Genomic DNA, 23,935 nt, shown 5'->3' on the forward strand with positions numbered 1-23,935 from the left:
CTATTATTATTATTATTATTATTATTATTACACAAAATGGTCCTTAGACTCAAACACTGGCTCCATATGATCTGCTGACTGGTTCACACAGTGGCTCCACTTGGATTTCATATTGAACCATGGTCTGCCATTGGGATGAGCAAAGTAGAGCCTTCTGGCTGTACAAACCTCCCAATGTTGTTCTTTATGGCCCATGGACCTCCTTAGTTTCCCCCAATAAAATAATGGCATTTATAGAAGCTTCTTGAAGATACTTGTCTGGGTTGGGGCTTTTTTTAAAAGATTGATCCCCAAAATCTAAGGAAAGAATCCAGAGCTGGATATCTGAGGTACCCCAGCACACAATTATACAGGGGTACCTCGGGTTACGAAATTAATTCGTTCCGCCGCCGCTTTCGTAACCCAAAAAGCCTTCGCAAGCCGAAAACCCATAGGCGCTAATGGGGAAAAGCCGCGATTTCGTGTGAAATAGCGCCGAAAAGCACCAAAATTTTCTTCGTAACCCGAAATAACCTTCGTAACCCGGAACAGTCATTTCCTATGGGATTTTTTCGTATCCCGGAAATTTCGTAACGTGGGTATTTCATATCCCGGGGTACCACTGTATTGCTTCAATGCTACTTGAATTGCCATGGCTCTATTATACACAAGATCTGTGTATCATTTTCCACTTCCTCTTTTCTCATCTTTCTCAATATTAGTAAAATGGATAATTGCCCTAGGGAAGACTGTAGAAACTGTTTTTTCTCTAAAGACTATGAAATCCCAAGTACTGTTTAAATTAGATAAAAATATACATATGTAACTAGAGACATTACTTTATAAAACGGCGTTCCTTATCATTTTGGGGTCATGGAACCCTTTCAAAATTTGAAGAAAACTATGAGGCACTCCTCTCCAAAAAATGCTCATAATTCCTCTACACAAAATTGTATATGCCCCGTATCTTATTGTGTTGGAACCCTTCATTGTGTACAGTAGCAACTGATGCTACCCTATACTTATTTAGAATGAAAATAATGTAATACCATAATTTGGCATAAACACCTTTCCCCCCACAAAAGACAATTTTCCAAGTAAAAGAAAAAAGAATGGTATCTTTTTGCATCCAGTTCACACAGACCAACAGGTTTAGAGATCTCTTTTCAGGACATTTCCATACACTGGAAACCCTCGTCTGATTCACCAACAGCAACGGGATGCTTGCAGGCATATTGTTAACAATATATACTAATATTACATAAGAGCTTTATGTATATTCATTGTTATGTAGGGGTTTTTTCATATGAAGAAGTCTTGAGGCTACATGACGCATAGTTTTCAAGCTAGCATTGCTTTTTTAAAACTGTCCGTTTTTTTGTGGAAGCAAAATAATTCACTTTACTTATTCTGCCACAGTTGTTTTCCTTTTTAAGATTCATCTGTGAACTCTGTAAAATTATATACAGCTTACCTTTCTATAACTCAGTTATATATGTCTTAGGCAGGGTCAAAGCACATAATAACAAACTGATATGGTAACAAAACAAAGCATAGGAAGGTATCTTATACTGAATCAGATAGTTGGTCCATTTTTGTTGTTATCTACCTCCAAGCCATTTTTTACTTATGCCTAAGGCCAAATGAAATCTCTTTGCTTTTCTGTTTAGACTCATCAAGACAAGCCCTGAATTGGTAGAGTCTTGCACATGGTTCCCGGAATCCTATGTGATTTATCCAACCAACCTGAATACTCCAGTAGCTCCAGCACAGAATGGGATTCATCATCTGATAAACAACACAAGGACAGATGAAAGGGAGGTCTTCCTGGCATCCTATCAGAAAAAGAAAGAGAGTGGAGAAGGAAATGTGTGGATAGCCAAATCCTCGGCAGGTGCCAAAGGTTAGCATCTGGCAGAATTGTTGAATGGGTTACTTTTCTTCTTAGACTTGTATATTAATCCTAGAGGTGCTTGAGTAATGTAACGGCTAAAAGTCTGGGCTTGAATCAGAAAGTCCCCAGTTCAAATTTCATTTTTGCCACAGACTTATTAGTTGGCCTTGGTCAAGCTGCTATCTCTCAGTCTCAGTGTCATGCAGTCTGAAGATAATGGTATCACTCTTCCTTACAAGTTTGTTGCAAGGATAAGCACAAAGCTTAAAACTTTCAGAATTTTCCATGCTAGTTACTGGAAACTGTAGCCCAAAAAAGTAACTTTCCAAGTTCTGGATAACATATACAGTATCAAGTATTTATGTAAATTTAAGTTACGTGTCTGTGTAAATAATTAAAAAAAATATCTACTGATTTTCAGATGGAAGCCTAGCTTTTAACTCCCATTCTGTGACGTTTTCTAGCATCTTAATACTTAGTTGCCTTTGGCACCCAAGTTTAAAATGACTTGTTTTCCACATTGTGGCCTGTCTATTTTTCTTCTGTTGGGCAGCTATTTGTATAGTGTGCTGTATTCGCTTTGTTGCCTCATTCTTTCTGCATTTATGGAACTACATGGTTCTTTTTAGGCTTTTTTCCCATTGCATTGTTGTATAATAATAATAATAATAATAATAATAATTATTATTATTATTATTATTATTATTATTTGTATACCGCCCTCTGGCAAACCAATCCGGGCAGTTAACAACAGTAAAATATAAAATATGACAATTAAAAATACTTTATCCCTCCCCCCCTTAAGACAGTATTAAACAGTATAACATATTAAAACACAATATCAATGCATAAAAACAACAATTAAAAACTAAAAACCCTGATGTCCCTCTGTTGATCCTCAACCATCACTAAGATGGGGCCACGGGAGGAATGAGGGAATCAGGGAATCATGCCTTCAGTCAGCTCAGGAGTCATGTATCTTCCTTTTAGTTGCAAGAACATCTGGGCTGGCCTCATGAATCTCTGCTTTTGTAGTTGTGTTGTCATCTGCAGCCTCCATGGCTTACTCTATCTGGCTACATCAGTGGTTTACTGATGGTGAGAAATCTGTGGTCCTCCAGATGTTACGGGACTCCAACTTCTATTGCCCCAGCCAGCATTGGCAATGTTCAAGGATATCCAGCAACATCTGGAGACCTATTGGTTTCTCACTCCAACATTAGGCCCTTTGGTTTCTTCTTATTTAGAGCTATCGATTTCCCTTTCAGCTACATGGGCCACAAATTGATCATTATCCAGGAGGTTTTCTATGGGGCCATCTTAGGTCCTTTTCACAGTACAAAATTGTAGTGCTATGATTCCACTTTATCTGCCATGACTACATCATGTGGGACCATGTGTTTGTAATTTGGTGAGACACTAGAGCTCTCTGGATGAGTATCCTTCCCTAAAATGTAAACCCACCTTGGGAGCCAAATATTTATCCAGAACCTTGGACAGAACAGAAAGTGAAACCAATAAAAAGAAAACAATAAACAGTCCAGCACATTCTGCAAAGTCCTTTCCTCCTGAGCAGTCAGCCTGCTGAAATTATCTGCCTAGAAACAAAGCAGCCAGTGGAGTTGTTGAAATATATATATATACATGTTTTAAGCTAAAAACACTTAGGTTGTAAAAATGTGTAAGTTATAATTTTGGCCTTTTTTCTGGTTAGGTGAAGGAATTCTTATTTCTTCAGAGGCTACTGAACTTCTGGACTTTATTGATAATCAAGGACAAGTACATGTGATTCAGAAATACCTTGAGAAGCCTATGCTCTTAGAACCCGGTCATCGCAAATTTGACATTCGGTAACTTTATTGTAGTCATATTTAAAAGGTTAAATAGCATTTCAGTCTGATTCTCCTGAATTTTGAAACATGATTTAAACAAAAAAATCTATATTTTTTTTCTGACTTTTAGAAGCTGGGTGCTAGTGGATCACCTATATAATATCTACCTCTACCGAGAAGGTGTTCTACGGACCTCTTCAGAACCTTACAATAGTGCTAATTTCCTAGACAAAACCTGCCATTTGACCAATCACTGCATACAGAAGGAATATTCTAAAAACTATGGGAGATATGAAGAAGGGAATGAAATGTTTTTTGAGGAGTTTAATCAGTATCTCATGAGTGCTTTGAACACTACTCTGGAAAATTCAATCTTATTACAAGTCAAAAATATAATAAGGTAATGTATCAAGATGACTGTTGCAAGGCAAAGCTTGCTGTTATTTGTTAATATTTACCTTATCTTTTTCATTTTTATCCCACCTTTAGGGCAATATGTATTATTCTCTCTTCTCATTTTAACTCCTATGTAACAACCCTTAGGGTAAATTTAGGCTGAGACAGAGTGATTGTTCTTTCATCTGCATCATCTCCATCTGACATCACTTTTCCTAGCAGAGCTTAATGTGCTTATGCATGAAATGTGTAAATATCTCCTAAAAGTATCTCAAAAAATGTTAGGTAGAATCATAAACAGAATTCATGCCTCATGTGTTCCCTATATCTAGTTTTAGTCTTTGGGGGAATGAGCAATCCACTTCAAAATCTGAGTCAGAGATCACATAAATTTGTGCTGAGATAACAACTGCCCACATGGATGCAATTTTCCACACTAAAATAGTTTAGAGTTCTCATTCTTAACATAAATTTCCTATCTGAAGTAGCAGTCAAAGACATAGCTGTGTATGTATATGAAGAGATCTTATACAGGTCGAGCTCCTCTTATCCAGAATCCCCAAACCCAAAATGCTCCAAAATCCAAAACCTTTTGAGCACTGACATGATGCCACAAGTTCATTGGTTCAGTTTACACAAACTTTGTCTCATGTGCAAAATTACTAAAAATATTGTATAAAATTACCTGAAGCATACAATTTTGTTTAGATTTGGGTAGAGATGCCCCCCCCCCAAAAAACAGAAAATTTTCATTTCCAAAATATCTCATTATGTGTATTCAAATATTTCAAAATCTGAAATCCAAAACAGTTCTGGTCCTTGGCATTTCAGATAACAGAAACTCAACCTGTAGGATCTTTGAGATTAAATGAGAGAAAGGAGATTATAGCATAAGCTTTTTCAGTCTACTTTATCAGATGCATTTGATGAAAGAGTTTATGCTATAAACTTCTTTCTTTCAGTTTCAGAGGTTCTACAAGATCCCTTTGTATTCTAGTTTGAAGACATTTTTGTTTTGGGTAGGACATTTTTGAGTTAGAACATTAAATTATGGATGCCCAACAAAAACGTCATTGGGAAAACTGGAATTCTTAAGGATACTTTGGAACTTTGAGAATAAAACTGAACAAATCCACAATTTATAATGCCGGCTGTGTTACACAGAGAATGTTATTGGAGAAAAAAATTCACTACAGTGATTGTTGTTGAAACAGTTGTGTCTCAAATACTTTTTGGCTTATTGCCCTAAGATTGGCAAGTATGTAGTTAATAAGGTAGGATCAAAGATTCCTGAACTTGCAGCTTGTTTGGACTTCAGTTCCCAAAAGCCCCAGCCAGCATGTCCAATGGTAAGGTAATCCAGTCCAGGTCACTGCTCAATCTGCCATCATAAAGACATTCACACTCTTTGGTGCACCCACACTGCACAATTATAGCAGTTTGATACCACTTTAATTGCTATGGCTCCATCCTAAAGGATCCTGGGATTTGTAGTTTAGGGAAGGAATTGAAATTTTCTTGTATGCTCCTTTGAACATTAGAGAGCATTAGAGTTCTCTAGGTATCTCACAACACTACACATCCCATTCCATAGCACAGACCCATAGTAAGTAAAGTGGTGTCAAACTGCTTTATTTGTGCAGCGTGAATCCCAAAGAAGTTCTTCTGAAACCCCAGGCTTTAATGCACCATAATAATTTTACAGATTAAAACTTTAAATAATTCTGTCAGTCGATTCACATGTATTCCATGCTTTTTCACAGAAGTTGCCTTATGTGTATAGAACCTGCTATCAGCACCAAACACCTCCATTACCAGAGTTTCCAACTCTTTGGCTTTGATTTCATGGTGGATGAAGACTTGAAGGTTTGGCTAATTGAAGTCAATGGTGCCCCTGCGTGTGCCCAGTAAGCATACTTTTCTTGTTGCATGCTAATAAGCTTTCCTATGGGTGCCACAATATATTTCTTGAAATTTGGGACAAAAAAAGTGTAATTCTGAAGACTATCATTGGCTTTGTTTGAAAAAAGGGTTGCATGCATGCAAGAAATATATTGTGGCACCCTCTTCTCCCTAGTCTGGCATTATTATTTGGCTAACTGCCATGGCCCCAGCATTTCAATGTGGCCCACCACTGATGCCTGCCCTAGCACTTCAATAGGGCCTGCTACTGATGCCTGCCCTGGGACTGACAATTTGTTTTTTTAACTCAGTGTGGTGTTCCAATCAGCATCACATACGTAGGTCTCACTCCTGCACTGGGGACATTGCACTGTTAGCCATTCCCAATTAGACTATTACAATGCAGTCGATGTGGTGCTGCCCTTGAAGATGACTCAGAAAATGCAGCTAGTGCTAAATGCAGCAGACGGATTGCTGACCAGAGTATCTGACAAAAACAATAGCACTGAGTTAAAGGATATGCACTGGCTGCCAAAATGATTCTGGTCTGAATTCAGAGTGCTAACAATGACATTTGAAGCCCTAACCAAATTGAGACATCAGTACTTCAAGGAGTGTCTCCCTTTATATATTCCCGCATAAGAACTGAGATTGCTAAAGAGATTGCACTTCTCTGGGTCCCTGTCAGACAGGGCAGTACATTGTAGGAGAATAGGGAAGGAACGCCTTCCCTGTTGTGAAAAACTGGGTGATTATTTTGCCCCAAAGCTCCCGAGTTTTGCTCAAACCATAGCTGGTTGCTTTCTCAACCCTCCAAAACCCTCTACACCTCTGCAAAACACAAAGGAAATCTAAAAAATTGGCCACAATTGTGTCCAGAAGTGTGCCAGTGTACCCCAATGGGCAGGCACAGGGTAAAAAAATAGTCCTTGCCCCACTGGTCAGTTGCCTATCCCTGACATAAACATTTTCAGGCCATGAAGGTTCTCCATAGAACAGGAGCCCTGAATGAGAAAGGCATCTCTTTCCTGAGCCGTGATGATAGATAGGCCCCTACCTTAGACTATTGGTCCATTTCATTCAATGCACTGACTAGGAACCATTTTTCAAGGATCTAAACAGAATTTCCAAGTCCTGCAACCTATTAACTAGAAATGCCACAGCTTGAATTTGGGTTCTTCTGTACGGAGCTAGTGTGGAATAGTTGTTTGAGCGTTGGACTATGACTCTGGAGACCAGGATTGGAATCTCAGTTCAACCATGTAAACCCACTGAGTGGCCTTGGACAAGTCACACTCTCTCAGCCTCAGAGGATGGCAAAGGTAAACCCCCTCTGAAGAAACTTGCCAAGAAAACCCTGTAATAGGTTCGCCATAGACTTGCCACAAGTCGGAAATGACTTGAAGGCACATAGTAACAAGTATGCAAGAAGGCCTCTACAAAAATGTGTTCTATCCCTGATCAATAGTATTTTTGAGTAGTGGAGAGTTCCTCTCAAATACAAAGTTAATTGAATTCTATCCACTTCTTAAACTTCGATGACTGATAAAATCAGGCACAGGGGACAAAACAATAATGATGGGAGATGTGCACATCAAAGGGAGTTCCTACCCATTCATCGTTCATGGTCTATTCCTTTGAGGATCTGCTTTCAAATAGTTTCCTGTTGGAGCAGCTGCAGGCAACAGCCCCCCCAAAATGCACACAACTGTTTTGTATAATCAAACGTAATCCCTTGAAATATAGTATTACCAGTTCCAAAGGTATCTCCATCTGCTCAATAGCACCGTACTTTCGAAAGGCAAAACCAGTTGCTCCTTGAGTTTTCAAAACGTTCCTGTACTTCATTCTTGTTCTGGTGTGCTGCAAAAGGGGAAGGACAGTGGTGACAAGAGAAGCTACAAACTCCAGCAATCCCTAAAGTTAAGAAATAAAATAAGTGAGATCAGCTGGTACATGGAAACGCTTATGACTTCTTCCAAATTGCTAGTAACACTGGATACTGTTTTGCACATGAGAGGGACAATACATGAAAGCAAATTAGACCGCTGATAAAAGGACAGATGTTTGCTGCATTCCTAGATCTTGGCCCTAACTAATCCACCCACCTTCTGTATGCCTGTCCATGGGTGCATATTTCATATTCTTGTGGGGTAGTATGATGCATTTGTGGTGAAAATTCTGTTCCTCACTGCAATATCAATAACTGCACAATAATGTCAATAATTCTTTAGTGTACAAAAATAAAGGGCACAAAGCCATTCTATCTTCCAACAAGAATAATGAGGATTAATTCTGAGTCTGGGTTTAAATCAGTGCTGGCTAGCTGGCAAGTTATAAATAAATATTATTTATGAATCGACATGTAGTCAACATAAATTGTATGCAAACTGGACCCTCAGCACATTATACAGTGGTACCTCGGGATACGAAATACCCAGGTTACGAAATTTTCGGGATACGAAAAAAATCCCATAGGGAATTATTGTTTCGGGTTACGAATGTTTTTTCGGGTTACGAAAAAACTTTTGGTGCTTTTTTCGGCTTTTTCGCACGGAATCGCGGCTTTTCCCCATTAGCGCCTATGGCAATTCGGCTTACGAAGGCTTTTCGGGTTACGAAAGCGGCCGCGTTACGAATTAATTTCGTAACCCGAGGCACCACTGTATTATCTGATCATTTGCTAGCCACATTGATGTTCAACAAACTATGGTGTGGTTTGTTAAATCTGGCTTGTTGCAACATGCAGTCCTATCTCTGCTAACAAATGCTGGTTTGTTACCCAGACCCAAACTGCAGTCTGAATCCATGATTTGTTAACATGTTTAAACCATGCTTTGTCATGAGTAACAAGCCATGGCTTATCCATGGCTTGTTACTTCAGCTGTGAACCAATAACTAACTGAAGGAGTGGGAGAAAAAATAAACCTGAACTGCAGTGGTCAAGCCACGGTTTTGTTCAGTTGTCTGCATGCAGTTTGTGGCTTAAATCTGCAAACCATGCTTAACAAGACCATGGTTTATTGCACTATATGCATGTCCACCCTGTGCAGTAAATTGGATTCTATTTTAGAATGATTTTCAAACATCAGATTTTAAATTGAATATGAAAAGAGCGTAAGTAGTACCTTTGCATGCGAAGGTAATAAGTCAATCAAGTTCTGAAGAATATGTTTTAGTGCCTTTAACTAATTAATGAAATCATGAAAACAGTTATGTCCTGGACATACTGTGATATGAAATATAAATGCAGTGAACTGGTTGTTGTTATGCACACTTATAAATTGAGAAGGGTGATCTCCTATGGACAGGAAAAAAACTTGCATTCTTCTAATCTGCATCTGCTACAGCTATCTGTAATAGATGCATGAAATGGAGTCAGAATTAATTAGGAGTTGTTTTTAGTAGAACTGATACAATCCTGATTCCAATGCATGAATTCTTGTGGGCTAAAGTTATAATTTTAATTCCTCTCTTTTTGTTTTTGATTTTTAGGAAACTTTATCCAGAGCTTTGCCAAGGCATCGTGGATGTAGCTATCTCTAGTGTCTTTCCTCTTACTGAAACCATGCAAAAGCAGTGTCAGCAATCAGTATTTATTAAATTGTAATGTTATTTTTTAAAAAAGGCATCTGTGTAACAGGCAGGGAAAAACTGCCAACTGTTCAGTTCTAGCGACAATGAAGAGATATGGATTGATTGTTTCACCTGCTGATCATGCCCCTGCAAAAAAGAGAGAGAAAGACAGATATCGTCTTGGGATTTCAGAAGTGAAAGAGTTTCAGAGATAAGTCCAAGATGAACCAAAGTTGTCACATCAACTCTGTGTGTTCTGGAAAATGTTTACTTTAGAAACAGTTCCTGTAATTGAAGCAACACTTTCTGGGAGAACAGCGTAACTGTTTTTTGTTTTTTTAATTAAAGTTTAAAAAGGGTTTTTTTCACTGTTCCTCTCCCCCATGTAATAATTTATTTTAGCAAATGGGTGTTAGCATTAATATCCTTCCAAGGACATAATAGTTTGAAGGTTGAATCAACCCAGTGTGCGAGGTTGTTTTGTTTTCTTCACCTGCTGCAGTTCTAGTGCCTTAGCTTTGTTCCTAATGACTAACTTACTCTGTTCTTGTCTAGTTCTGTAGAGGTTTTTTTTTTAAAAAAAATCTGTCCTGTGGAGTACAGACTGTTTCTTGCAAACCTTTGTTTGTTTATATATATATGGGCACATATGTTTGGTTTTTTAAAAGTCAATACATAACTGTTCTAAATGCAGAAGACTAACCTAAAGGATGAAGTACCATTGTTTCCTTTTACTTTCTAATACAGGCTGCCACAGCTTATGATCTAACAATGCAAAACATAACCTTTCCATCATATCCTGTGCAGACCTAGAAAAAATCACTTTTGTATGACAGCTCCCAGAATCCCTCAGGCAATATGACCAGTAATCATATTGGCTGAGGGATTCTGAGACCAGTGGCCCACGAAGCAACTTTGCCACATTGATCCTCTGCCTTGGCAGGCAATTGACTATGTCTGTATATTAGCACTCCTGAGAATGTCATTTATTAAAACTAAAGGTTTATTAATGTTGCAATCTTTTATGTACTTACTTGTGAGCAAGACACATTTAAAATAGTGGTACTGATTTCTGAGTAAACATGCATAAGACTGGACAAGTATCCATTGTCTTACCTACTTCAGCTTGGCTGGACGTATGTCCCATGGCTAATTTCTAATGCAGTTTCAATGCATTCTTCTTTAGAATCGGATATTCTAGCTGAAAGAGGCACTGAAATCACAGTGTATTTATCCCTGCATTCGGACTGCATGCAACTTTTTGTTCAAAACATTCACATCATTTGGACTCCAGAGTTTTGTATGTTGTTATCTATAGATCTCCTTTCACTGTTCTTTGATTTGTTTGTGAGCATTTAACCTTTTTTTCTTCTTGGTTTTCATATATTTCCTTGTTTTTTATTCTTGCCTCTTAAAGGAGGAGGATCAGTGGAAAAGAACATTGCCAGCTTCAATTGCCACTTTTAAAAACCTCATTCCTCCCTTGGCATGTCTCTTATTAGTAAATGCTTTTGAAAGGTGGCTGATCGCTTCCCCCATTTGACAACCACTGCGGCCTAATTCAGATGTCATAGCCAAACCATGGTTTTGTCATTGTGAATCAGTTACCATTCTGTCACTTCACTTCCCGTTTCCTTCATATACTCTAATTTATCCCTTCATTATTTATAACAACTGCAGTTTGCCAAGATATCCAAATGGGTCTGACTATTGCCACATTGTTGGATTCCAAATTGCCATTAGAAACTCAGTTTAGATAGTGGTTTGGAGGCAAACTATGGCTTGTGGTAACCATTGTTTGCCCAATGTAGACATTAGAATAAGTTTGGGAGGCAGCTAAGTCCATTCATGATAGCTCATTCATGGTCTGGCCATGACATTATAGAGGCCTGTATTTCTTTTCCATTGTTAACTAATGCCAAGAGAAAGTAGATGTTGGCACCTACTAGATCCCAGGCTCAAATGGAGCACCCTGAATTATACAGGTTGCCCTCCTTGTTGCCAGCATAGATGCAAGATGGCTATATATATAGAGAGAGGTAACTATATTAAGGAGATTTCCTGGCAGTCTACTTGAACCTCTCCCAATGTCATCCATCCTTTTATGATAGCAGCTTTCTTCTAAAACTAGGGCTGAGTAGGGCCAGGAATTAGTGATGTAACTCTGCTGGACTCTTTCCATCAAAATCATTGATCCTCCCTTCTTGCAGGCCTATCTACCCTAAAAACATGCTCAAGATGATAAAGAAAGAAGCTGGTAGCATGAGCTTTCGTAGACTTGAGCCTACTTCTTCAGATGTGTGTTGAGTACTAAAATAAGCATGCATCTGAGGAAGTAGGCTCAAGTCTATGGAAGCCCAGGCTACTAGCTGCTTTCTGGGAAACCCTTTGGAGCTGTTTTTTTGTGTCACAGAGGAGTGCAAGCAGGAGGAGGACAAGATGAAAATCCTGAGTCAACTGACAATAGATGGGGAATTGACACTGTGGAGTCTTAGCTCAAGGGATACTGTTTATACAATCAGCCCTCCTTATCCACAGATATTTTTATCCATGGATTCAAGCACAGCTTGAAAATATTTTTAAAAAGTATAAATTCCAATTAGAAAACCTTGATTTTCCATTTTATATAAAGGACACCATTTTGCTATGTCATTGTATTTAATGGGACTCAAGCATCCATGGATTTTGTTATCCACAGTGGGTCCTGGAACCAAACGCTGACGGATAACAAGGGCCCACTGTAGTTAGCAATATACTCAGCTAAGGAAGACTGTATGTTTGTTAAAGACAGTATTGCAAAATGGAGGGTAATCTATTTTGTTAATCTCTCAGTTAGCATTAATATTGAGGTTCTCCCCTCTCCCCAGTGATTGTTTTTGACATTTGTGGGCTGAACAGGCTGTCTGTCACTCCTCCCTGAAACACTTTTTGTTTTTAAACATTTTAAATGGCCATTAAAATGGAACATTCCTATCAAAAATTAAATATTTTATTTTATTATTCATTTTATGGTACAAAAATGGCACTGTTTGTGTGTTCTAGATTAAATGATAAGTATATTTATTTGAAAGTAAGGCTGAGTGCAATAGGATGAGAACAAACATTAGCACTTGTTTCCAGCAGGAATTTTGGAGTCTTAATCCCAAATGGTAGGCTAGACAATTTTGAACTCATGCGTAGTTGTGGTATGGCTAGAATATTGACTAGATACTTATACACTGATCCTATAAGTATTTATTTAGTGAGAGAATCATCTGGTTATAGCAGAACTTCATGTATCACAACTTTAGGTTTAATATTCAGGAAGTTTCAGTTGATTTTCCAAATATTTGTTATGAACATATAAGAACTGATGAGCATTCTACAAACAATTATGCATTGTGAAGACATTGTCATTTCTAGATATTTGCATGTTGCATGTTCAAATAGTTTAGTTCAAAAGTGCTGGGTGATCATTCGAATTACAAAAATTGAGTGAACTTACAAATGGAAGAGCATACTAGACAGTTTTAACCAAGAGATCCTCTGGTTGGGATTGAGAACATAATTATGTACCACAGCAAATCCAGCCAATAAGAGTTCTGACATTAGCAATAGCAAAAACATTTCTATACCACTTATCGGTACACTTAAGCACTCCCTAAACCATTTACAATGTGTAAGCTAATTCCCCCAACAAGCTGGGTACTCGTTTTAGCGACCTTGGGAAAATTCCAGGCTGAGTCGACGCTGAGCCCATGGCTGGTATTGAACTCACAACCTTGTGGTTTGTGAGTGAGTGGCTGCAGTACATCTGTTGTATGTTATGGTCAGAGAATCTTGGCAACATCCTAATGATGGAAGAATTAACTGAGAAATTCAAGGCCACTGTATATTCAACATAACATGGTACACATTTACTAGTTTGCAAATGAGAATGGCAGTCCGTTCTGTCTCCCCCCATGTTGTTATTATGATTATTATGCTTATTATTATTTTGAAAAAATGCTCTATCTTAGTTGATATTATATTGGCTAAAGATTTTTAGCTTGATTCACCTCCTCATACAAGATCTCAGGTCCATTGTTGGGTTGGTTGTGTTTGTTTCTGCAAAACTTTAAAATACTAGTAGAGAAAAAGGTAGCTTGGCTAACTGGAGCCTAGTGCCAGTCCAGTTGAACAACCCCCCCACAGTCCTTGGCACTACCCCCCAAAAATCCAGCCCTGCTGCTGTCCTGCCCACATTTACTTCAGAGGAAGTCCCCTGGAACTCAATAGAACTACACATAAAGATGATGGAGTGAGCTTATCCTCTACAGTGATGGGGAATAGTCTGCATGCAATGAAATTTTTAAAAGTCACTGTTATATAAGATTCCGAGACATAACCATGTCAGTCTGGAAAATCAGTCTGCAAAGAAATCTTGTAGCACCTTTGAGACTAACTGCAAGAAAGAAGCCGGTAACATGAGCTTTTGTAGACTTCAGCCTACTTATTCAGATGGATGTTGAGTACTAAAATAAACATGTATTTGAGGAAGTAGGCTCAAGTCTACAGAAGCTCATGCTACCAGATGCAGTTAGTCTCAAAGATGCTACAAGATCACTTTGCATACTGTTAAATAAAATGTACTCCTCAGGATCTGGCTAGCTAGCTAGTTTGAATGCTTGCTATGAACATGCTGCCATACTATTGGCCTAATATGAATTGTATGGACATGCTTGCAAATGATGTCTGTTCAGGCATACAAGCTTTTTAGCCTTTGGGCTGTGGTACTACCATTTAAGCAAATGTTACCTGATGTTTGCTTTGCCAAACTGCATTTAGTGGAAATGTTAACTTTTGGCTTCTGGCAAGTGCAGAACCAGGTCTTTGACATCTTATGGCACACATTAAGTTGCCTGATGAGCTTCAGTATAAATTTTATTAAGGGTGATAGTTGCAAATTCTCCAAGAGCAAACATGTCCAACCAGAGTATTCAGTTTAATGGGGCATTTCTGAATTCAGTGCAAATGCTTAACTGGGATTAGAATTGCCAGCTTTTATTCAGCTCTTTGGTCTTTAGCCACATTTGATTGTATTTTCCTGCATGGCAGGAGGTTGGACAGGATGGCTCTTCCAACTGTACAATTCTATGATTCTATGACTAACCCATCCAAAAAGCGCAACTGACCGCGATCACACAAAAGACTTTCAGGTGATGTCGTGCAGATCCCATCATTAACCTATCAATAAAGTAACATTGGCCAGCATTTTGCATTAACAGAAGTTTGCATTATTACAATGCCGCTTTAATGGCGGGATCAGTGCTACAATTTGAAAGACTTTCACGCTATCGCAGTCACGGACGGCTTAATGGTGGGATAAGGACGGAGAAGCGATCCTGTCCCTATCCCGTTTGTGTTTGATAATCTCCTGAAACTTTTTTCCAGACCTTTAAAGCAGAGTTTTTTGTTGCAGCAGGTGGATATCACAGTGGCTACAGTGGTTGTGGTATTCTAGAAATGCTAATCAAAAAAATAACTGTGCTAAGATAGATTGTGGATAGCATCTCTCCTATACAGAGGAAGATGTTATGGAGCACTGGCTGCTGATCACAACTCCTGAACTTAGTTATCAGTCTGTATGTGCAAGAGAATATTGGTAGATACTTATTCAATAAGCTTGTCTGCCACTATTGGTAGTTTTGTAAGCTTCTGAATAAACTCTTGATTGCTGAGAAAGCTGTTCGAAAACCATGCCCTTGAGCAAAATTGGAGAAATATTGGCTGCTCAGATGTTTTGACCTGCAATTCCCATCATCCCCATCCCACATGTCCAATAGTAAAGGTTTGTGAGAGCGTGAGTCCTAAACATCAGGAGGCCCAAAGGTTCCTTCTCCTGCTGGCTTGAGGTATTGTCTATGCAGATTTCCTTCAAGTCATAGACAAGCTATTCAATGACTCGGTTCTTAGCAATTGGCATATACATCCAAGTAGCTTTTGGATCATGCCTCTTGATTTATTGCCATGTCACACAATGATGTTGGTGTCTTCATTTAAACATTTTAAAAATACACTTTTCCATTTATTGTAATTTGTCTCTGATGGCCTATTGCTGATGCTTCATACATTGTTCACATTTTCTGCTTCATTTCTCCCCTTCTTATAAAATTTTGTATAGTGTTGGTTCAACTGTTAAGTTAAATCAATGAGACTGTTTTAAAATGTTTTTGAATTATGGATTGTTCGCATTGAACCCTCTCATGAGCAAAGAAATAATAATGTAACTTTATTCATTCAAAGTAATTTTAAAACTCCCTGTCCATTTTAATAATCTACCACTAAGATGACTTGAACGGACGACTTAGCTTATGCATTTACAATGGGATTAGATATGTATATTTGAAGGTAAGAGAAGTAGATAGAGTTTTAAATGATGGAAACCAGTGCTTGACCAGCTGCCTGAAATATCTTTGGTATCCACACATTGCGTGAAAGAAAATGAGAAAACTTGTGGTAACTTATAAAAGAATTTGGCAAGAGCAAAATAGCAAGAAAGTCCTTTTAAATGTTAATTTGTAGAATTTGAATTTTCTCCGTTAGAAGTAAGTTCTCTTCTGTTATTGTTCTTTTTTAAAATGAAAACTTAATGAATGCTTATGGTCTCTCTTTTCTTCAGTTTTGCAGGAAAGCTATTAAGAAAATTAGTACTGTATAGCATACATACAATTTTTAAAAAATCTCAAAAGGGCTATATTCCACTATGAAACAATGAAGTGTATGGCCTCTTCTGATATTGGAATATATATTTTCTAAACTGTGCAACCTTTATAATGTTCTGGGATCATATGTACTGGGGTTTATTATGCTGCCCATATCCACTGGTGAGCAGATTTGTCAACTTTAGGAACAGGTTATCTACTGAACAAACCTTCAGAGCAATAACTGCGATGAATCCAAGCACTAGGGTGTAAATACTCATATTACTCAGTTCAGACCTCGTTTACATTTGTTCCGTAAAATGAATGGGGTGTTGTATGATAGATAAGAAAAGATGTTCTTAAATATAGAATGAATGAAGGAGGGGATGCATTTGAAAGTTGTAGCATCGTTTCTACTCAAAAAAGTAGAAACCTCTTAGTGGAGAGGTACATCCAATTTGAAAGAGAAGTTCAGACATTTCAAGGGGGGGGGAGTAGTAATACATTGTCAGCTACACCTGTTTATGTTAGCAAACATTTGGGGCTTGTACAATAATGCTGATGTAATTTGGGTTTGTCACATTTTAGGTTGAGTTACTCTGTGTGCCTTCCAGAGGAGATCTATTTTGAACTGAGGTGTAAAACAACTTACTCAGGTGGGATTTGACCACGGCTCGGAGCATTTCCTATTGTTAGAGCACATACTGCTTTGGGCTGAGGCCACCCAGAACTCCTGCATTATTTTCTAGATATGGTTCTCCTTTCAGAAGTTTGAGCACAGTGACTCTTTCTGTTCTCAGGGAACTTTTTCCACACATTGGCATATCTGCAAGGAACTCCAATATGTTGCAGAGGATGCTTGGATATATTTTATGATGCACAACCAGTTTCTGCAAGATATTGACTGGACATTGCAATGCTGTAATGTCACCATGTGGAAACTGAGACAGCATCCACACACTACAGAAATTACCCTGGCTGACATGACTTTAACTGCCAAGGCTGAGTGCTATGGAATTCTGGGATTTGTAGTTTTGTGAAATATTTAGCCTTTGTTGTCAGAGCGCTCTGGTGCCATGACAAACGATAAGTGCCAGAATTCCATAGCAGTGAGCCATGGCAGTGAAAGTGGTGTCAAACTGGATTGTTTCTGCAGTGCGGATGCAGCCTAAAAGTGTACAGCAAGGTATACCAAAATTTCCCTGCAGGAGTGCATTGCAGAGAAAGCTCAGTACTGGTAAATAAGAAAGAATTCCTGTTATGCTTAATGCCTTGGTTACCTACTAACAAACTGATCTAGCTGCATGTTAATTTACGTTTTCAAGTTGCAGTTTGTATTTGGAATGAGCCAACTATTGAGAATTTCCTGAACCTATTGTGTAATCATATTCTCTGTGTATATGTGGTTTTCTGTTTTGGAGGAAGGGCTTCAAACAGACTTCTCCCTTGTTGTGCCCTTTTCCATCTCTTCTGGAGGGTTCCCCTAGTAGATCATGGGAATGGGAGGGGGGAATCTGTTGTACATCAGTCCTCCATGTCATATTCCTGCAGTGAATAGCAATGTAAGGTTTGGAAGCTGTTGATAACAAAATAGGTGTTCTTTTTAAATAGAAGCACTATTAAAAAATTAAATATAACAGTAGGTAAGAAATGTTCTTCCCAGTAGGTAAATAAAATAAGACATTGATGTTGCAGTCATAAGATCATGTTGTAAGATCTCTGGGCAGTAAAATCATTTGGGGGAAATTAAAAGATGAGGCAAAATGTTAAAATGTTAAAAATAACGGAAATGTTCTAAAAGCATATTAAACCATCACATAATTTAAAAGTCTACATTAAAGCAGTCTAAACCCATATATACAAAAACACTGGATGAGGTCATTAGACTCCAATGGCTTTAGTAAAAAGGTGACTTTTAACTTAGCACTGGAAGGAAGGCAATGTGAAACAGTCTCCAAATATAAAGCATTGCACAAGTGAGGTGCCACAGTGGAGAAGGCCCCTTCCCATGTCCTCAGTGTATTGCTTCCACTGGTGGGATTCAAACAACAGCAACTGGTGTTCCTCAGGGTGACCAGATGTCTTAACCAAAAAGGAGGGCAAGGCACTGTGAGACATTCAAGGAAAAACTAGAGAACATTACCACATAAAAACTAAAACATGCTTCTTAGTTGTGCTCAAAATGAAGGACATTTTGGATCCTTTCTGGGCAGAAGGTTGAAATGGAGGACATGTCTGGGGAAAGGAGGACATCTGGTCACCCTGGTGTTGCTTTTCCAGAATGTAAATTACATCATTTAGTTTTCTGTCTGTTGTGGAACTAATGAAGAAGCACAGCCTCTTTTAGGAAACAAGTGGCAACCCTTGTAGCAGAAGTAGCAACCAGGTGCCTCCTTGATGTTTTGCACTACAACTTTCATAGGCTGAAACCAGAATAACCACCTGTTGGGAATTACAAGAGCTGTAGTCAAAACATAAACAAAGTATTGTGTGAAACAAAATCCTCTTCCAGGATTTTTGCACCATCTCTTTCCATGATCTGTTTTCTTAAGTGACAATATTAAAAATGGGAAGGAGCTGAACTTTTTCTCTGTTTACCCCAGAAGATACAGCTGAGTAGAGCTTTTGAGTGTATCTGACAGGCCAGATGCCATGGAGTTTAAACACACATGTGAATGTACTCATTTAGTGGTTAAGGTCTTTCGTAGTGATGAGACAAAATGAACTTTTATCTTAACTTTATCAGATCTTTCTGAGATGGATTAATTGTTTTAACTCCATAGGGAAATATCCTGTTCAGTGTTACAAACACCAGGCTAAAAACAGTACAATGTCCACCTCCTACAGTTTTCGAGGCTGCCATGCAAACCATTACAAATATATTAATATTGTTTCTGGCTCCAAACTAATTTTACTCATTATGGCCAGGCTTGGGTATTTCACTGTATTTGAGGAACCTCAACATTTAATGTGTATGAATGGTCAAGACATTCCTTCTCTGAGCATTACTTACTAAAATAAACATACAGTGTACTATGCCTCAGAAACTGTACTGTTGTTGTTGGCTGGAGTGGGCTATAGATTACAAGGTCTGAAACCATCATGGCGTTATTCATGTGATGTCTGAAATTGTGTCATGCGATCTTTTGTTTGTCTTCAAAAAATTGTAGTGTGATTCTGTATGTTTGTGTCTGATGGAATATGTGGCTGTAAGCAGTGCATGGGTTTTTTGCAGATATTTGTATCCAGACCTCTCTTAAACAAATAAAAAAATACAAAAGCTGATTTTATTTGTTGGCTGTGTGTATGTGAGTGCATCTTTTGAAAAAGAAGCATTAAAATACCTAGGAGCACAAGTTGATACCAAAAGAAGAAAAGGTAAGGAATGCAGTCAGCCCTCCTTATCCACAGACTTTTACCCACAAAGCATCCATGGCTTGTAAGTATTTTCTAAAAATATAAATTCTAAGAAGCAAAACTTGATTTTGCTATTTTATAGAAGGGGCACATTTTACTGTGCCATTGTATTAAATGGGATTTGAACATCCACGGATTTTGATATCCACGGAACCAAACCCCAGTGGATACCATGGGCCCACTTTTTTTTATTAACAGTAAGGTTGGCTGTATTACTTTTAATTTTTCAGTTAGTTAATTAGCTAGTTAAAGCTATGGCCTTTCCTGGACCAAGACAGTCTGGCCACAGTAGTCCATAAACTGGTAACCTCCCAGTTAAACTACTATAATGTGTTGTACATAGGGCTGCCCTTAAAGAATACTTGGAAGCTGCAGCTTGTGCAAAATGCAGCAGCTTGACTGCTGACTGGAGTACTGTACAGACAGCATATCATGATGCCAATCTTAAAAGAATTGCACTGAGTACCAATACGTTTCTGATCTGAATTCAAAATGCTTCTGATGACATTTAAAGGCCTAAATGGCTTAGGACCTCAATACTTGAGGGAATGTCTCTCCTGCTCAAAGATTAAGTGAGACCAATACCCTGTGTTGGGATATGGGAGAGGGCCTTTTCAGTTGTGGCACTTCAAATGTGGAATGCCCTCCCCATGGGCTGGCACCAACACTCATGTCATTTAGGTGCTGTTCAAACTTGGCTGTTCATTAAATCCTTCAGGCCAAATTAATTTATCACAAACACTGTATACATATTTTTTTTAAAAAAAATTGCAGTTTAATATGTTTTAGTTTATTTAATTATTTTATTGTTTTGAATTGTGCCTTTGTAAGCCACCCTGAGATCTTTGATATAAGGTTGGGTATAAATATTTTGAGAGCCAGCATGGTTTAGTGATCTGAGCAGTGGACAAGGACACTGGGAGACCAGGGTTCAAATCTTGGCTTGGCCATGGAAACCCATTGGATGACTTTGGAGAAGTCAAACTCCCTCAGCCTTGAGGATGACAATGGCAAACCCCTTCTGAAAGAACTTGCCAAGAAAACCCTGGGATAGGTTAGCCGTAAGTCGGAAATGTCTCGGAGGCAGTCAAAGGCAAACACCTCTGAATAAATCTTGCAAACTCCACAAAAGGGTTGCCAGAAGTCGGAAATGACTTGAAGGCACATAACAAATGGGCAGCCTTGAAAAATTCACACTCTCTCAGCCTCAGAGGAAGGCAAAGGAAAAACCCCTTTGAAAAAATCTTGCCAAGAAAACCCTGTGATAGGTTCGCTGTGGTGACTCTAGTTACCATAACTCAGAAACAGTTTGAAGACACACAACAATAACCCACCTTTTAGTATCTTGGGTGCTCCAGGCTCTATTTCAGAGGAAGGAACTGGCAAAACCACCTCTGAGTATTCTTTGCCTAAGAAAACCCTAAAAAATGAATGAAGTTGCCATTAGGGGACTTGGGGCATCACTAGGGTTGGCATCACCCCCTTGACCTCTTCTCATACCACACCATAAAGACTTGGGGAGCTGGGGATGTTTAGCCTGGGGAAGAGAAGGTTAAGAGATGATATGATAGCCCTGTTTATAGGAACTAAGCAGAGCAGAGTCTTGGCGATGCCTCATCCATGAGTTGGGATCAACTTGAAGGCAATTAACAACAATGGTAATTGTGACCAGAGCTGGGGAGTAGGAGTAAGGAGTAAGACGTTTTTACAGGAGGAGGAGGAAGAATAAGGAGTAACAAAATATACTTATTCCTCATTCTGTTATTACATTGTACGTGCAAAGACCAAAAAACAATTTTATTATATTGCCCAGGGGCAAGGACTGGGAAGCAATGAGAGACTCTTACTCCTACTCCAGCCTTGCAAAGCAACCGGAGCTTTTCCCCAGGGCTGTAGTAGTAGTCAGGAGTAAAAGAGTAAGACGGGTTGGCAACCTCTGGCCCGCGGGCCGGATGCGGCCCGCGGAGGCCTGCCACCTGGCCCCTGGCGCCGCCGTGGCAGCTGCCCGTCACAGCTTTTCCCCACTCTGGGTGCCGCCATTTTGGGCGGCAAAATGGCGGCGAAGTCTCACGCAACCTCCCCCAGGTCGCTCTGGGTGCCGCCATTTTGGATGAAAAAATGGCGACGCCCATAGCGGCCTCTGGGTGCCGCCATTTTTTCGCCCAAAATGGCGGTGAAATCTCGCGCGACCTCGCCGCCATTTTGCCGCCCAAAATGGCGGCACCCAGAGCAGCGAAAAGCCCCGTCCCTGGGGCCCTCCAGGAGGCTCCGGGGGCGACAGGGGGCCTCTGGGGGGACCTGCTGCCGTCCCTGGGGCCCTCCAGGAGGTGGCAGGGGCTCCGAGGGTGGCAGGGGGCCTCTGGGGGGTCCGGTGCCGTCGCTGGGGCCCTCCAGGGGGCCCACCAGCTTTTTTGCCGGTCTCTGACGAGGCCTGGGGCCCTGTCAGGGGCCAGCAAAGATGGGGAGGCCTGGCCCCCAGAGGGTGGAAGCTCCGCCCCGGCATGTGGCCCCGCCCCTGGATGGTGGAAGCTCCACCCCCAGCATGTGGCCCTGCCCTGGAGGGTGGAAGCTCCACCCCCGGCATGCGGCCCCACCCCGGAGGGTGGAAGCTCCACCCCCTGGCACGTGGCCCCGCCCTGGAGGGTGGAAGCTCCATCCCCGGCTTCGGCCCCCCAGTCGCCTGAGGGACAGCAACCTGGCCCCCGGCTCAAAAAGGTTGCCTACCCCTGGAGTAAGAAGTTTTTATAGGAGGAAGAGTAACATTAAGAAAAAATATCTTACTCCAGAGTAGGACAAGGAATGACCCCAAATCACCACTACTCCCCAGCCCTGGTTGTGACACAAAGCAACGAGCAAAATTAAAATTATGCCTTTAAATTACAATATGAGGAGTGCAGCCTGAATGTATTCATGTGTACACAGCTCACCAAATGCATCTAGGGAAGTAGACTAAAGTCTGCAAAAGCTCATGCTGCTAACTTGTTGCTTTAGCTAATCTCAAAGGAGCTACAAGATCTCTCTGCTGCGTAGTTTCATGTGATTAAAGCGAACATTTGGTAAGATGTGTTTGAAAATTTGAAAAGTATTTTAAAAAAATAAAAATGCATTTGAAGAAAACCAAACCTGTGATCACTCCTTTCTCTTCGCAGTGAGTCTGGCCCCACTCTCTCCACCTCTTCAGTGTTTCAAAGGGATGCAGGCAAAGCCCACAGTCCATCTCTGCAAAAGGAAGATATCTGGGGAGCAGTAGTGCCTCTTGCTTAGCATGTGTTTAATAGTAATACCGCTTTAATGCATAACGCCATTTTACCCATTTAATACCATTTCAGTGGTCAATTTTGTAAGTTTTTAATTGCACTGGATTAATTAATTAATTACTAACTCAGACTGTAAGCCGCTTTCAGTTCCAATCTTGGGAGAAAATCATCATTATCATCATTATTATTATTCTATTTCTTTGTATCCCACTCTTTCCTCAGAATTGGGACTCGAAGCGTCTTCACGACATTAAAAGATTGATACAATTTAAAAACGTAGAAAAGAGGTGTATTAAAAAAAGGAATTAAATTGTTACAGTGTTAAAATAGATAGCTATTAAAAGAACAAAATGCACTTTAAAAAGATAAAAACTGTGGGAAACACTTTAAAGTGAAAGAACAGGTCCTTTAAAAGCATTCAGTAATTATAATAACAATAATAACAATAACAAAATAATAACATAATATAATAATAAAATAAAATAGTAAATATAGTAGTTATAATAAAATAATATATATAGTAATAATAATATAGTAATAATACTAACAAAATAATAGAATAATAATAGAATAATTAGGGTGTGACTCAGTTGCACTTAGGACAACAATAATAATAACATAATAATAATAATAATATAGTAATAATACTAACAAAATAATAATGAAATAATATAATTAATATAATGATAATAATAATAATATAATTCGGGTGTGACTCAGTTGCACTCAGGGCATTAAGGCACTACTACACTCTTATAGCCCTGCTATTCCACTTTAACTGCTCCCGTTGCATTCTGGGATTCGCAGTTGAGGGAGAGGCATTTAGGAATTCTCAGCCAGAGGGCTCTTAGGCCTCAGTGGACTACAAGCCCCGAAATGCAACAGGATTCGAGGCCAGAACTGTTCCGGTGTAGTGTATAGTGACTTGGAGGTGCGCGCCTGCGCAAAGAGTACTGCCGAGGAGCGCAGTGCATGCCGGGAACTGAGCGGTTTTAACGGAACTACAACTCCCAGAAAGCA

General features: G+C 39.4%; 1 protein-coding gene and 1 long non-coding RNA gene across 2 annotated transcripts in view; one reads left to right on the forward strand and one right to left on the reverse strand.

The window, feature by feature from the left end:
• TTL (tubulin tyrosine ligase) overlaps nt 1–19,526 on the forward strand; it is a 39,610-nt gene extending 20,084 nt beyond the window's left edge. The window contains exons 3-7 of the mRNA XM_042440512.1: nt 1,650–1,882; nt 3,588–3,723; nt 3,836–4,105; nt 5,865–6,008; nt 9,499–19,526. Coding sequence (XP_042296446.1) covers nt 1,650–1,882; nt 3,588–3,723; nt 3,836–4,105; nt 5,865–6,008; nt 9,499–9,613 — 898 coding nt within the window. The 3' untranslated portion in view covers nt 9,614–19,526. The remainder of the gene's footprint in view (nt 1–1,649; nt 1,883–3,587; nt 3,724–3,835; nt 4,106–5,864; nt 6,009–9,498) is intronic.
• On the reverse strand, nt 1,683–23,085 carry LOC121915899. Its single transcript, XR_006100760.1, has 4 exons — nt 22,782–23,085; nt 20,993–21,078; nt 7,756–7,866; nt 1,683–1,814 (listed from the first exon to the last, which is right to left on the reverse strand). It is a non-coding gene; the product is annotated as an uncharacterized LOC121915899 (long non-coding RNA).
• Between the last annotated feature and the right edge of the window lie 850 nt (nt 23,086–23,935).

The sequence above is a fragment of the Sceloporus undulatus genome, chromosome 1 (assembly GCF_019175285.1).
Source record: "Sceloporus undulatus isolate JIND9_A2432 ecotype Alabama chromosome 1, SceUnd_v1.1, whole genome shotgun sequence".
NCBI classification, from domain to species: domain Eukaryota; kingdom Metazoa; phylum Chordata; class Lepidosauria; order Squamata; family Phrynosomatidae; genus Sceloporus; species Sceloporus undulatus.